This window comes from Scleropages formosus, chromosome 1 (genome assembly GCF_900964775.1).
Source record: "Scleropages formosus chromosome 1, fSclFor1.1, whole genome shotgun sequence".
Lineage (NCBI taxonomy): Eukaryota > Metazoa > Chordata > Actinopteri > Osteoglossiformes > Osteoglossidae > Scleropages > Scleropages formosus.
The window spans coordinates 26587413-26602702 of record NC_041806.1 but is presented as its reverse complement, the minus strand read 5'-3'; the positions used below and the strand labels follow the sequence as shown (position 1 = coordinate 26602702).

General features: G+C 41.7%; 1 protein-coding gene across 2 annotated transcripts in view; it reads right to left on the bottom strand.

Moving 5' to 3' along the window:
* Positions 1-15290, bottom strand: part of LOC108922269 (receptor tyrosine-protein kinase erbB-4-like) — a 122336-nt gene that overhangs the window by 33331 nt on the left and 73715 nt on the right. For both annotated transcript variants that reach the window (XM_029252892.1, XM_029252895.1), the window contains exons 4-10: positions 9753-9884; positions 7391-7456; positions 4310-4428; positions 3606-3747; positions 2595-2708; positions 2012-2138; positions 270-343 (exon numbers count right to left, since the gene is read on the bottom strand). In XM_029252892.1, the coding sequence (XP_029108725.1) occupies positions 270-343; positions 2012-2138; positions 2595-2708; positions 3606-3747; positions 4310-4428; positions 7391-7456; positions 9753-9884 (774 nt within the window). The remainder of the gene's footprint in view (positions 1-269; positions 344-2011; positions 2139-2594; positions 2709-3605; positions 3748-4309; positions 4429-7390; positions 7457-9752; positions 9885-15290) is intronic.

Genomic DNA, 15290 nt, shown 5'->3' with positions numbered 1-15290 from the left:
GTAAACTATAAAAGTACAATGTACAAATACATTCATTTATCTAGAAGCTACTTTTCTCCAAAGTGACCTACTACTATTTACTCAGTTATAGAACTGGGTAATTTTCACTCTATCAGTTCAAGTACCTTGATTAAGGGAATTACAGAAATAATTAGGTTTTGCTGTCGACACCAGACTTGGTTCTGGAGACCTTTCTGCCTCAATTATTTCTCCGCTTCTGTTTTTTGCTCCTCGGCTCCTTGTATGGAAGTGGATGGCTCCTCTCTCACCTGTGATCTCCTTGACGGTGCGGAACACGTGAAGCTTCTCTGGGTCTAGTGCTTCAATGCCATGGTACATATCTCTGAGCAAGGAAAGGGAGAGAGAGGCATGAGGTGTGAAAACAGAATCAGCACAACTCCACTGTGACAGACAGAGCCCAGTAGGAACATGATGTAATACAAACACTTGATCTTTTACACAGGTAACTTACTGCACTCCTACGATTTACTGAAACAGATGCCCCACTTTCTGCCTTTACATAAATATTCTTGTACGTTTTCCAGGAAAATCTTGAAGTGGCAGGCAACGAGTTTAAACATGCTCAAGGAGAATCACGTACTGTGAGAACAAAGTGGGTTCGGGCCCAGGTGGAGAGCAGGGAGGTCCCAGCACCCAGAGGTACATGCTAGCCACTCTACTCCTAATCCAGGGCTCCCTGCTCAAGCCTTTTTTCCACTGGTTCACAATCAGCCACACATACACATATGCAAGAATGTCCACAAACAGTTCCACACTGGGCACTGGGAACTCATCTAACTGGAGCCCAGCCAGAGGCCACCGGGTGAAACGAGACTAGACACCATACCGCAGCTAGACATCACTAGAATATCATACACCTTGGCCTTCCTCAAGTGAGGCCCTTCCTTGGGTCTTCCTTGAATAAGGACCCAGATTGAATTCACTGGGCATCTACAGGGCCCCAAGTGCAACTTGGCCAATCAGTTGTTTGGTTCCTTTACATGCTTCCAAAAAGGCAATATGGGGTTTAAACTGCAACCTTGTGACCAGTCCTCTCTGGCAACCTCCTGTGAGACTGACCCTTTCAGTTGGCCTGTCTTTATAGATTCTGTCTCTGACTGGCAGGGCCAAATACAATGGAGTGCACTTTCCATGCTTTCAGCAGGTGGTGAAAAGAGCACAGCTGTGGGATCATCCTCCTCACCATCATCTTTGGCACTGTTATAAAACCATATTTACAGAACATTCCAGCACCCAATCCGTATCCATACAGGAGTACATTTTATACAGCTTGCTCAAAAGCTGCTGGCTATGTTGTGTAGGCAGGAGGCTCCTCATCTCATTCCCTGCCTGGACCTGCAACAGCACCTGGTAGAGGCTTTTTAGGAAAAAAGGAGCAGGAGATATTAATTTAGGAGAGTGAGAACTTTAAAAGAAACCCTTTAAGAAAAAAAGTTGACACTATATGTGTGCTGACTTTCATTGGGACAACTGGTAGCGCAGAACTACTGAACTACTGCTATTGGTCCCAAAGGTTGCAGGTTCACTCCCCACCTCTGGCTATAGTACCCTTGAGCAAGATACTTACCCGAAGTTGCTCCAGTAAAATTACCCAGCTGTATGAGCAGGTTAATAATTGTAACCTTAACACTGTAAGCTGCTTTGGGGAAAAGTATCACCTAAATGCAATGTGAATTTGTGTCCTGTCAGTTAGCTATTATTCCCTTAAAGAGCATGAAAAAGGAAAATAAAATTGCGCAAATCCACCCACCGCCGTTCATCACCTGCTCAGACCTACCATGCGCAGGCTCAAGACAGCAGGTCTTAATTGTGACGAACAAAAAACCTTTTGGTCACAGACCCAGGTCATGAACCATTAGAGAAGCAAAAGGTTTATAAACAGCTGAACTGTACAATGTGGCTCCACCAAATTATGAAACACATAGTAGATGCTGAGCATCTCGAAGGCACTGACGGACATTCACAACTGCCCTGGGCTCTGAGATCTCACCCTTTAATGCCAGTAACAAGGAAGACTAGGTTTCCATTGATCTTGGTACAGTTGAGAAACTTGTCGATGTTGCTGGAGTCCACTGTTTGCGCAGTGTGCAGGCTGCCAGTGCCAATGCCATCGCAGGCTGAAGTGGACACAAGCGACACAGGTAAAACATAGAGTTAGAAGCTGGAGTGTTTGACACTGATTATTAGTTTACCGCCAAGTCTGGTATTTTTGGTTCACTTTGTTGCCATGTACTGATAGTGTTACTCTGCGTCAACTGGTAATGAAAAATTTGCGCCAATAATGCCAATGTTGATTACGGTTATGAAACGAATAACAACATTCCTTCAGATCTGCTGCACTCTTTATTGGGTGTTGCAGCATAAATGAATGACGAGTGGGATGCAATAAAGCACAATGCGTTCCCTGGTGGAGGTTAGTAAAAATCAGCTTGTTATAGGTTGTCATGTGACGGGCTCATAAAAGCAGCTTCAGTTCAGAAACAAGTTTTGACATTAAATATTAATTATCTTTATGATGCGGTTATGACGGAATTGGATCAGGGCCTGGATGGAGTGGGGGGGGCGGGGGGTACCTTTAGGACAAATATCAGTGCAAGGGATGCACATCTTTATGTTGTTCTCCTCTACTTCCATCTTGTTACTAGGACAGGCACGCACACAGGAGCTGTGGTCCACCACAAAGTTGTCTGTAATGCAACGTGGATTAGATGTTTTCCCATGTGCTACACAAATGTGTTTTCAAGTAAATGTCTACAACATGTACATATGTGAATATTGCCAAGACATGCAACAATATTTCTTATGTACTGTATATGGAGAGGTATTAAAATGTAACCCCATACAAGACAGGTTTTGTAACATACTGTATGTCACAATGTGTCTTCTTAATGTATTTAATATGGAAATGTATTTCTCTTTCTTAAGGATCTTCATCCATTGTAGCATTTATGGCTACAGATACACACACAAAGTGTTTTCTCTAGACTGCACTTGGTACATAAGTGCCCTGTCTGCTATAGTTCTTTGATAAACACTGTTAATTACTGTACTTCATAATTAGAGATTGCATCACCCCCTTCTTTGAATCCAACATCTTTGCAATGTATGTCATTGGAGAAAACATATTCACACAGCTCTGGAATCATGACATAACATCATTCTTTAACACAAAAAAAGTGGTCTGAAGACCATGCAATGTGTTTCTGAATATTAACCGAACAATAGAGTTCTAAGCAAGAAATCAAACGCAGACTAAGAATTCAATCTCAACGCAAACAGTAGACTATTGAATCAAAAATTACCCACATGGGGTTCAACCAGAGTCCTCAGCCTAATCATAAAACAATTTTCCAGACCTGTGGAGGGGATTTTAAACAAATAATGCATTCAATAAATTGAAACCACACACACACACGCACACACACACAGACACAATTTCTAAAGGAAAAGCAGATTAGCACTCCACAATAACTGACTTCAAGTAAACTGATAAATTTGAAAATATTTTAAGATTGGACTGACTTCCATGTCCAGTTTAGAGCTTCCATGTCACATTGCTTTGCCCAGGGACAGAACACACTCACGGGGACATTTCTTGACACAAAAGGCTCCATAGGTGTACTTGGCCTTGGGGTTGTGCTCCAGCTGGAAGGTGGTCGGATTGTAAACAAAGGGCTGGGGACACTGGGTCACGCAGGCGCCGCTGTCATTGAAGTTTGTGCAGGCCTACCGACAGAGGAACACTTTTCATATGAAACTTTTGATATGAATGATATGTTACAATGAGTCACTAAAGAACACAGGGGTATTGGGCTTATTTTCAACCCTGCATTGTGAGAGAACAGTTGATTTTAGTGGTACCTTAAGTTCACGAAAATGCAATACTTTACATGAGATTACTTTTTTGTGCAAAGAAGAGTCCGTGCAGCAGTGCGACTGGTTTCTTTATAATGGTTATTCAGTCCATTACATGCTGACAGATGAGATGCACCAAGAGACAAGTCCTACAATAACGCAGACGTACGGTATGTGTGAATTTATGAACATGAAATACCCAGCTTCAAAGAAAGATTATTGTAATTGTTCAGCTCTTTTGGGATCACGTGCTTTCATTGTTCCTTCATAGCCATCGCTGTGGATGTGCTGTCATGGTGCAAGGGAAGACTAAACGCCCTCCTTGTGCTGTCGTTGTGCTGCTGTTGGTCTCTTTTTCCTTTCTCTTTTCTCTACATGTGCTGGCTGTGTGCCACCGCATAGGCTGTGACTGTGGAAATAGGCAACTACGTACGAAGCAGTCGGAGTCCTTGGGGCCGGAGCAACCACCAGCGCACTCCCGATGGCAGCAGTCACTGACGTAGGGGCCCAAGCAGCGGCCGTCACACTGCTCGGCACACACCGTCTTTGTTACTACAGGGAGAGAGCAGCATACAGTACGTGCGTGTGAGATACCCTTCCATCCAGAATGATGATGTCAAAATGAACCCTCTAATGAAAGCAACTGAATATTTATTAGTGTTTTTGTCACTGCCACAATCCTGAAGTAAAATGGTATCTTCCTGATTGAGCCAGAAAATATAGGAATACAGGCCATAAAGTCATTGCTTGGGTTGCTAATTCACATCCTTGACAAGACATTAATATTGTGCCCAAGCAACTGACAATCAATTAAAAGAAAACTCTCATGTTGTTGATGAAGAAAAAGCGAATTAATCCTACTTTTTGTAAGTACGGCATGTTTACGTTTACTCATTTATCCACCACTTTTGTCCAAAGCAACTTATACTGTTAAGCTACCTAGAATTAAATAAATACCCATTTATGCTACTGGGCAGGTTTTCTGGACCAATTTAGAGTAACTACCTTTCCAAGGGTACAACACCTGTGGGTGGGTCTCAAATCTGCAACATTTCCATCGAAAGGCAATAGCTCTAATCACTGCAGCTGTTTCTCGTGTTCAGCTGGCGAAGGTGTTCCAGTTGGCCTTCCACTTATTTTTAAAGACGTCTTGAGTTTAACTTGACCTTGCTGTGACAGACTTTTGACAATTCCCACCCGAGAGCAGGTCAGGTGACACAGCCCATACTGAGACAGGTGACTTCCTGCCTTTTCAGCTAATGCTGCCTCTCGCTGAGTGCGGCTGTCAGGTGAGCGAGCAGCACTTTCTAACACAACAATGCTTCCTGCCCCCTCTCTGGAGCCTTCATACCAAATTCCTGCCATATGGCTCAGTCCTTCACCCCCTGCTCCAGGTGACAGGTGGGCCACCAGGTGAGGCAACTTTGGGGGACTTTGAGAGACAAATGCCATATGATGTGAGCTTGAAGGGGTGATTGTGACTGATGTAGAAGTCTCTGAAAGGTCTCTTATAACACTGCTCCAGAAACCACAAGTTTGTTGGTTTAACTCTCAGTATACAGTATTCTCTTGATGTAAAAAGGTGAACCTGTATAAATTCATGCATTGTAACTATTTACAGTAGCTCTGATTTCTTAAATTAGACTGATATTTTTATTATCAACATAACTTCAGTTTTTATTTGCCTTTTCTTATACAATTTACAACTTGTTTGACATGTGGTAGAACATACATTAATCATTCATTTATAATCAAATAATTGGCAGCAGTCAGAGCATAATAATACAGGCTGCTTAACTTATGACGGGTCTGTAAAAATTGCCCCATTGTAAGTTTACTTCATATTATTAATGTTAGTATAATATGAATACAGAATAATCTAAATGCAGTACAGCATTATAATTATAGTTTCATGTTGCACTAGTATTTTCACTTGTATTTCTAAACCTTTTACTTTTTTCAGTACCATTTTTTCCTTTGCAAGTCTTTTTTCCCCTCTTGCTAGCCATTAAAAAAAGTACCTTGAAATGAATCATAAAGAAAGTTTTGCAAACAGAATGCAGTCACTGCTACACACAAAAAGCTGACTGAGACTAATAATACTAATATAACTATAAGAAATATGGTGCCTTGTCACAATGCGGCCAGCAGATGCACGGTTACATGTTAGATGTCACGACCCAATGTGAACCCAGGTACAATAAGGGTAATGGGAGCCCATCATAAGGACTACCACTGATGTACATTCTCAAGAGAGCAATGCTGTAATGTTCATTTAGTATTTTGAAAAGTCTGGCATGTGGAACAGTAGAGTCACATTCCTACTTGCCTTTGGAACCTGTGAGCATGTGAGTTTTACACCTGGGTCGTGGTCTCAATTTGTAAAGATGAGCAGGAGCCAATTGTGGCTCTCACTTTGTTAAATAGGAACATCATAATGGGATGTTCACCTCCCCTGAGGATGCTGAACTTTCAGCATGAATCAAATTTGTAGTACGACTCACTACAACTGGTGCAAAATGAAAAGGGAGCTGATTATTCACAGTGATTCACAGCAGTCTTGGGAATGAATGCTCCCTGAGCACTACAATTTTATGTCTTTTAAAAAGCCATTTGGCAAAATGCTCAGCAACAAGTAGCAAGTAGAGTCAACGTGAACTAATTAAAATGACAGAGCAAAACCCATGTAATGGAAATGGGGTTCAGAAAATGAGCAGTGGGACACAAAGAATGTGGGAATATGGGATATACAAGTGAATCTTAATCACTGTGGTTTTTCCAGGAGGCCTCGTGGAAGTGTGTAATTGTGTGCCGAGTACTGATGTGCAGCACTACAGCAGTGCGAGGTGTATATATATATTCGCCCTGAAGAGAAAGAGAATGAGATTGTTACTCTAATAATGTTCTGTACAGTGCCATTCACTAATACAAGCATATATACATGTAGAAATGTAACTATAAAATAGTTATAATTACTAGTATAACTACTACTAATATTAATAATAAAAATAAATCAAGGGTGTTACAGTGGCACAGATGGAAGCACTTGTGTTTAACAGCTCCTGGGCACTCTATGCACCTGGGTTCAAATGTGGCTCTGTCTCTGGAGTTTGCAGGTTTTCCCTGAAATCATGCAGGCTTCCAAATGCATGTGATTTGGGTGAAGTGGTACATCTGCTGTACATTTCCCATAGCGAATGCTCGTACGAGTGTGTTTTGATGCCCTGCAATGGGTTGTATCCCATCCAGAGTGCAGGCAAAATTCTTACACCTTCAACTATCTGCTGCTCATTCCTCACTGCAGTGTCAAGAAGTCAAGTCTTTTACCCTTCCTCAAGGCTTTTTGTCCTACAAGTAACACCACTACAAATTATGTGCTGGTGGACATGGAAACAAGTAGTGAATGCTTGTGAGCTGGGTGTGTCAGAAGAACCATAAAGCATGGCCTTGCGGTGGAAGCTTCAGGTGAACATTGTGGATGGTGCAGGTGAGACTCCTGACAACTGATACTCACAGGTCTGGCACTGATCTTCCTGTGGACCCCAGCAGCGCCCATTGCAAGAGCGATGGCACCGGCTACCTGCAGAGGAGAATGTGTTGTGAAGCCTGAAAACTTTCCGTGAAAACTCAAGGGGTTAACTTATTGTTCATCAATGCACCAAACTGTTACCGTTCATAGCTTTCTCAAATTTGAGGTGGTGCTTCATAGTGGTAGGGATGTGCTTGCAATGTAATTGGGAGGAGCCACTGTCACCGCAAAGACACAAAGGTGAACTTGGCAGGTTAACAGGCCTTGTCTTTTTGCATTGTACTTTTCCAATGTGGCATAATATGCTGTTGAAGTCCATTTGACTCAAAATAATTAAGGGAGTTATCACAGTTGCCAGGTACAATGTCATTTGTGTCCCTCTCTTCAGTCATGCCGTTGAATATCATTCAGTTCCATGACCGATTGAGTTTTGGCAGAATAGCTCAGCGTGTCCTCCAGCCTCTGCTCTTGATCCTCGCCAGGCCTTGTACCATCTGTCTCCCGTATGGTGGAAGCACAGCCACAACTCTCAGCAAACAGTTGGAATGGACAACACTGACCATTTCCCACATCACCCCTTCTCTTGTACTTTTCCACTTAAATACTGTTGATAAAGTACAGATAAAACATGGACGGCAGTCACAGTGGATCAGAAACTGATCAATTGTATCACCTTTTCATTGGGTGGACAGCAAAAGGAATACACGCAGTACTGGGGACATGCACTCGCGCTGTGATGTCATCAACGATTAAACTGAGTTGGACAATGAATGTAGGACAGTTCAAAAGTACAAGTTATATGTACAGTATACTTAGAAAAGAAGCTAATATCAATACAAAATGGAAAAAATGGGATAAAAATGTTAATGATATGGGTTTGTCCTACATGGGGTTTATACCCTGCTCACTCTATGGACTTTAATGTCTTTCCTGTGTCTGAATATGTCTCCCAACTCAGCGTAACGTACCGTTGAAATGGAGGCACAACTTTAAATATCAGCCCAGCCGATGACCAAGAACAGCAGGCAGATGTTGAAATGTGACATATTTAATCAATCACTCATTCACTGTGGGTATCTCTGTTGTGACACACACACAAGGGTCTGTAGAAGCACAGGATGCCCAGTGTTGTTGGGAAGCAATGTCCTTCTGACTGAAAGTGCCAAGTTTCTCATAAACGATGTGTTTTCTCCTACTTATTCTGCCTATTGATTATGTTTCCAAGCACAGATGAGAGTCTGGGGGAGACATGATATGATGGGATGGAAATTCAGACTTGCTGGAGTGATGAGGGTTTGACAAGATGTAACAAATTTCTATCTCCATTCTCCATCACCTTCTACAAAGACCACTGTGCTACACTGGATTAAAGTCCCTTTCAATTTCTACAGAATTTGGCCATTTTTCATGTAAATCTAATCTTGTGAATGCACTGTCCAGGGAACATGAGTTTATTCAAGTCCTCATAAGCATAATTTACTGGTTCATAGTCTGAAGAGGACAATCTCCTGTGGTGTTCTTTTCAAACACCATTTACCATTTACAGCTCAAACATTTCATAACATGAAAAATGCATGACATGGGGGGAGAGAAAAAAAAAGCATTCAAAACAGAGCACAAATTCCACTTGCTCAAGATGTACACATCTGAACAAACGGTAGTATTGTCTTCCTCCACTTTATGCAGGTAATGCGTTCCTGAAAAGCCCTTTTTAAGGTAAATTCTTATTACTCAGGGATGTAATTACCATTAGTTTCCATGGTACATATTTTTATGCATTCCTGAGCCCCAACACTGACAGTTGTTATGTTAAAATATCACCAAATCCCATGACAAATGGACACAATTTCTTCAACAGTTAGTTATCATGACACAACATTGCAGTGTCCTTTCATTGACACTCTGTCTCTATAATGCTCTATGTCTGTCTCATTCAGCTCTTTCATAGCAATTTTGTACCGTCTTCTGGGGGCCCCAACTTTCCCTGCAGTCCAAGGTATTTTGACTTAATTGAGTACTTTAAATTGCCTTTTGTGTGTCTGTGCTTGTGTGTGTTAAATTGCTCTGCTGTACAGATGTATGAAGAAATAAATAAACAAATAAATAAATGTAAATTATCTGCACTGCTCAGCTGTCAGGAGGCACATAAAATCCTAATTTAGTCCTTGTGAGTTGGAAGAATGCCTCATAAGCTGCAGTAGGAGTATAAAATAAAACTCCTTTTAAAGCCCTATTCCTGTAAGTGAAACAGTGTATCTCTGGGGAAGCGGCATTTAAAAACTTTTATCTTTCCCTCATATTTGCATCTCCTCACCCCTTGGTGGACCTTCGGTGTGGGGGTACTCACATCCTGTACTGCTGTTGGTGGGAACCACAAGGAGTTCAGAGCGGTAATTTTTGACAATGTCCTGCCAATGGATGGTATCGGCATGGCACAGGAACTTGTTCTGGTCCACATAGATGCCACCATTGAGGATCTCTGTGGAGGTGAGACACAAACAAAGAACCTTTTAGGAAAAGGTACTCAAACACAGACCTCAGATACTATACGATCGACCTAAGACCTGACCTACGAAGGTCATTATCATCACATCTGTCTGTATTTGTACAAATTGTACTGCATTTTTCTGTTGTCCAAAAGGGCTTTTAGTCCTGTGATCAAAGACTCTTCAGGGTACTATGATTTTACTTTAGCAGTTTGAACTTTCCCGTGTAAAATTCTAAGGTCATATCCAATTATAAGTAAAAGTGAAAAACTATAAGCTACTAAGGGTGCCAGGAAAAAAAATCATGTAAAGCACATCCAACTAACACAAGGCATTGAATTAGAATTAATAAACTGAGCCCTTCAGCACAGACACAATGACCCCATTACCTTCCTTACTTGGGTTCTGAGCCCACCTCCAAAACAGATGACACAATCACACACACACACACACACATTTTCAGAACCGCTTGTCCCATACAGGGTCACGGGGAACCGGAGCCTAACCCGGCAACACAGGGCGCAAGGCCGGAGGGGGAGGGGACACACCCAGGACAGGACGCCAGTCCGTCGCAAGGCACCCCAAGTGGGACTCGAACCCCAGACCCACCGGAGAGCAGGACCGTGGTCCAACCCACTGCGCCACCGCACCCCCTCATGACACAATCACAAAATATAAAAAAAGAAATTTACCCAGAACTGGTTTAAGCTGAATTTTAAGTCCCCTCCTATATAACACTGTAATACCATAAATGGGAAAAAAAAGCTGTCATGGTGGCATTGCACTTTTGTCAACCACTGATTGTTCACTGTTACTGGAAGTGATCACATCTAGACTTGATCAACTGCTACACCCCAGCCAGACCCCTTCGCTCGTCTACTTCTGCTCGATTGATGGTCCCGCACACGAAAGGCAAAGCATGGGGGTTCCCAGTTCTGGCTCCCCCTCTCACTCAGAACTGCAGAAACTCTGTCTACATTCAAGAAGGGTCTGAAAACTCTCTTTTTTCAGACTCATTTTACCTATGATCTTTCCAGCTCATGTATGGTGTAAATGTTCACGCACCGTAACTTTATGATCATGCCCAGATAAGCCTTTACACAGCGCTGCTCCTGTATTGTATGTAAATGTTTGTGTAGCTTTTTAAAAATAAAATAATAATAAGAAGAAAAAAATGTGGGAAGGTGATCAGGACTAGTCTATCCTTATTTTTGTGCACCTACTCAAGTGATGAATATCGGTGCATAAAGTGGAAAATAATAAGCTACGTTTACTGAAGAATCACATGTCTGCAATTATGGCTCTCTTTTTCCTAATGTAATGCACAAATTGTATTTTATCTGTGATGTACGTCACTTTGGAGAAAAGCATCTGCTAAATGAATAAATGTAAATGTAAATGTAACTGGGTGACTGGGTGTGTGTGGCTACCCTGCGGCGGATTCATGTCCTATCCAGAATGTACTCAGCCTTGTGTCCAATGCTTGTGAGACTGGATCACAATGCTCCTGATCAGGACAAGCAGTTACAGAAAATTGATGGATGGTTGAATGAATATACAGTATATGAATGAATTTTTCTAATTATAATGACTATAGCACATATAAGGACACACAGCGAACGAAAAGTTATATTTTTTCTACATTTTCTATTCTATGTTGCGTCCACACTAGGGGCATAAGGGCAGTCTATGTACAGAAGATGCGAGTGGCGGAGGAGCATCCTGGTGTCTTATTTCTCCTTCACTGTTTGACTCTACAAGAACAAGCACTTTATAGAAAGAAAAAAAAATTGAATGCTCTTCATTTGCATGTATGACACAACAAGAACTCAACTTCTGATTTTTTGCCAGTGCCTGGAGGCAGCTGGAACATCTTTAAATTACACTGTGGCTCAAGTTTTCTCCAGTTACTACAGAACAGACAACTGGCAAAATTAATATGGGATTTACAGAAGCATTACAAACATACACAGGCACTTAGCAGAGACCTAAATCACTGCTTTGTTTTCATTTCCGAGGTGCAAATGAATTCTATTAAGTCTAAGTGATTGAAATTAGTATTTTTGTACTTGGTCTAAGCTGTGGAAGGAAACTCCGATATGCTTCTAATCATCTCAGCTGCACAGAGGATTCACCAAAGTGCTGTGCGGAGATTTGCCAGAAGCCACAGAACATCCTTGCAATAATGCTAAGAAAAACACTGGCGCAAATTCCAGAGCTTCAGTGCTACTACACCTTTCACATTCTGCACAGAAATTTTTACCACAGAAAAAATTTACCACAATGAAATCCAGTTAAGTAAAATCATAAGGAATGCTTGAAAGGGAATGGGCTGCAAAAAAATCAAATTATTATTCTATATATGTATAGAGTAAATTGGCACATAATTTGAGCAATTAATTTATTGCTGTAATATGCTACAACTGCTTCTGTAACGGTAACAGTGTAACTGTGGGACACACGCTGGTAGGTGTGTTTACGAGGCACTCGCCTCCATGGTCTCTGCTCCAGCTCAGCATGCTGGGATCTGGATCGCTCACCTGACCCACTTTCCTACTAGCACTGGCATTTCAATTGCCAGAGATATGAGCCAATGTTGCCCCCATGGCTGTGGAGAGTCAATAAGAGGCCAGGTGTGTCTCAACAAGGTGACTTTGGGCTACATGCCCTGAGCATCGTGGCAGTAGGTGACTCTAGTCACTGAACCCACCCATGTACAGTGGGCAGGCAGGCATACACATCTACGAGCTGAACATATCTCATAACATATAGTACGTACATGCTGATACCCAACCTACAACATGACATGCCTTTCTTATAAACTGTCATACATTTGCAAAGCTATATTTAGGAATCAGGGGGTGCGGTGGCGCAGTGGGTTGGACCACGGTCCTGCTGTCTGGTGGGTCTGGGGTTCGAGTCCTGCTTGGGGTGCCTTGCGACGGACTGGCGTCCCGTCCTGGGTGTGTCCCCTCCCCCTCTGGCCTTCCGCCCTGTGTTACCGGGTAGGCTCCGGTTCCCCGTGACCCCGTATGGGACAAGCGGTTCTGAAAATGTGTGTGTGTGTGTGTGTGTATTTAGGAATCTTTTTAACCTGTGAACTAAAGAATGAGCCCAAATTCGGGTGTCTACAACAAATTGCTAATATCACAGCAACAAAAATGGCACAAATTCTAATTTTCATGGCACTAAACAGCTCACAGGTAGCACCAGATGCACAATGTCTACAACCGCTTGTCCTGAGCAGGGTCGCAGCAAACCTGAGCCTAACCCAGCAACACAGGGTGAAAGGCTGAAGGTGGAGGGGACACACCCGGACAGGGCGCCATTCCGACACAAAGCACGCCAAGAAGGACTTGAACCCCAGACCCGCCACACCTGCTGCGCCATTAACTTCCCCAGCCAGATAGCACTAATGAATCTTTTTTTCCTCTTTCATTTGTGCTGTTTGTGGGGGGGGCAATTCATGGAGCTGCTTTGACCCACTATGTAGCCTGTCACCCCTAACTTGGTATAAATACCTGGTATTTTCATAAGATCTGCACCATAGAAAGATTGTGAGAGTTTACTTTATGGTCATGTACAATGTCCAAAAGAGGGTCAGTCATTGCTGGGTGCTAAAATAATGCTTGGATCTGCAGGTTATATACAGTCAGACATAGGATCTACATAAATTGAAGGCTATAAAGACGACGATTGTGGTTTGAGCCCCAGCAGAGGTTTTCAGGCAACACAGCACAGGTAGAGCATAGTAAGAGTGGAATCAGTGCTTTTCACTGCAACCTGAAATTCCCTTTTCCCTTTCAATGTCTTTATTTACACCTTGTTTCTTTGTTTGTCTAGTAGGAATATTGCTGTGTTCCACACCTATTCTTCACCTGTGAACTGTAACATTAAATCTATACTGGTAAATCCAAGGAAAGTAGCATCAGAAGCCAAATAATTACAAATCAGTTTCTAGAGGACTTGTAAATATACAACTCAACAAAACCAACTGAAAAAAAAAATACTTTGTTAACATAATTCAGACTCTATCTGTATTCATATGAAATGACAGAATAGGAAAAGGAAGAGTTACCAACAATCTCCCGTTACTCAAAGCGGGACGATTACAGTGCAGCACTGACAAAAGAATGGGAAGCAGACATTGAATTCAGCTGTTACCTTAATTTCTGGAAAAGGGGCTAAACAAAAAAACAACCTACATACATTTACCAGAACTCTTTTTATAGTGTGTTGTTGTTAAGTTAATTGTGCACTTGCAACTCCAGCTGTGACTGAGAAAGAATAACCACATTAAACTAAATAAAAAAAAAAAAACTATTATTTGCTAAAGAAGCTTCTGCAGGAGAAGTAAATAAAATAGAGACTAAAATGAAATGTGTTAAAAAGTGAAAAGCACAAAGGGATAGGATCCCAAACACATTAGCTGACAAAATCAATGATATCGAAGTCTAAAAGACCATTTAAATGAGTACACTTGAAACAAAGTGGTGTGTTCAAAAAAGCCCATATTTCTTCTTCTAGATGATATGGTGGTGAAGGACATCATGACATGTAGATAGTTGAGACAGGATAAATTATACTGATCCCTGTTTCCTAGCCAGAATTTACACAGTATATTAGGTGCACTCCAAATCAAATCATCTTTATACCCTCTATTTAAAGATAATTCCAAAGCAGTCAGACTAATTCCATAGGTCTTTGTCAGAGTAGAAAAAAGGTAAAAGGCTCATCACACTAATAGTTATTAAACAGAGGCAAATGAGAGGTTGTTCATAATGTCCTGGCGTAGGAGGTGGGGATGATGTAGGATAAGACGTGATTTCTGCTCTTCTTGCATCGTGTGTTTGATAGTCACTGGGATCCTGAAGGCATGGAGGTTTCATGTACAGGGACAGTGGAGCTGTGGGCAAAGTATCTTGGAGGTGGTTTCTCCCCACAACCGCTGTTTAAAGCTGATTATAATTCCTTCATCTCTGATGCAATCGGTTGCAATGTGTCTTTATGAAAAATGGCCCAGATTAAAGGATTACGGAATTCCTGAGAACACAGAGCATCTTCTTAAATGGGTGGTGCGGGCAAATAAATTAATGAAAAGAAAGAAGGCATTAAGTGTTGCGTGTTTCTTATTGCTTTTTCAACAAAAGCTATTTTAATTTCTGCTTGTGTTTCACCATATGACATGAGGTGAGGGAAACAGGTTCCGTGTCACACATAAGGTTCTAACATGCAGGGGCAAGATCTTAATTATTTCAGATCTGAATTAATTCAGTTTGCAGCCACAATGTTCATAGTTCGTCTCTGGTGTTTGTGAGTGTTTATAATCAATAAGAGAATGAAGAATATGTGGAGATAACATAATTTTACTTCCAGTCATTATAAATTAGTTTTAATTG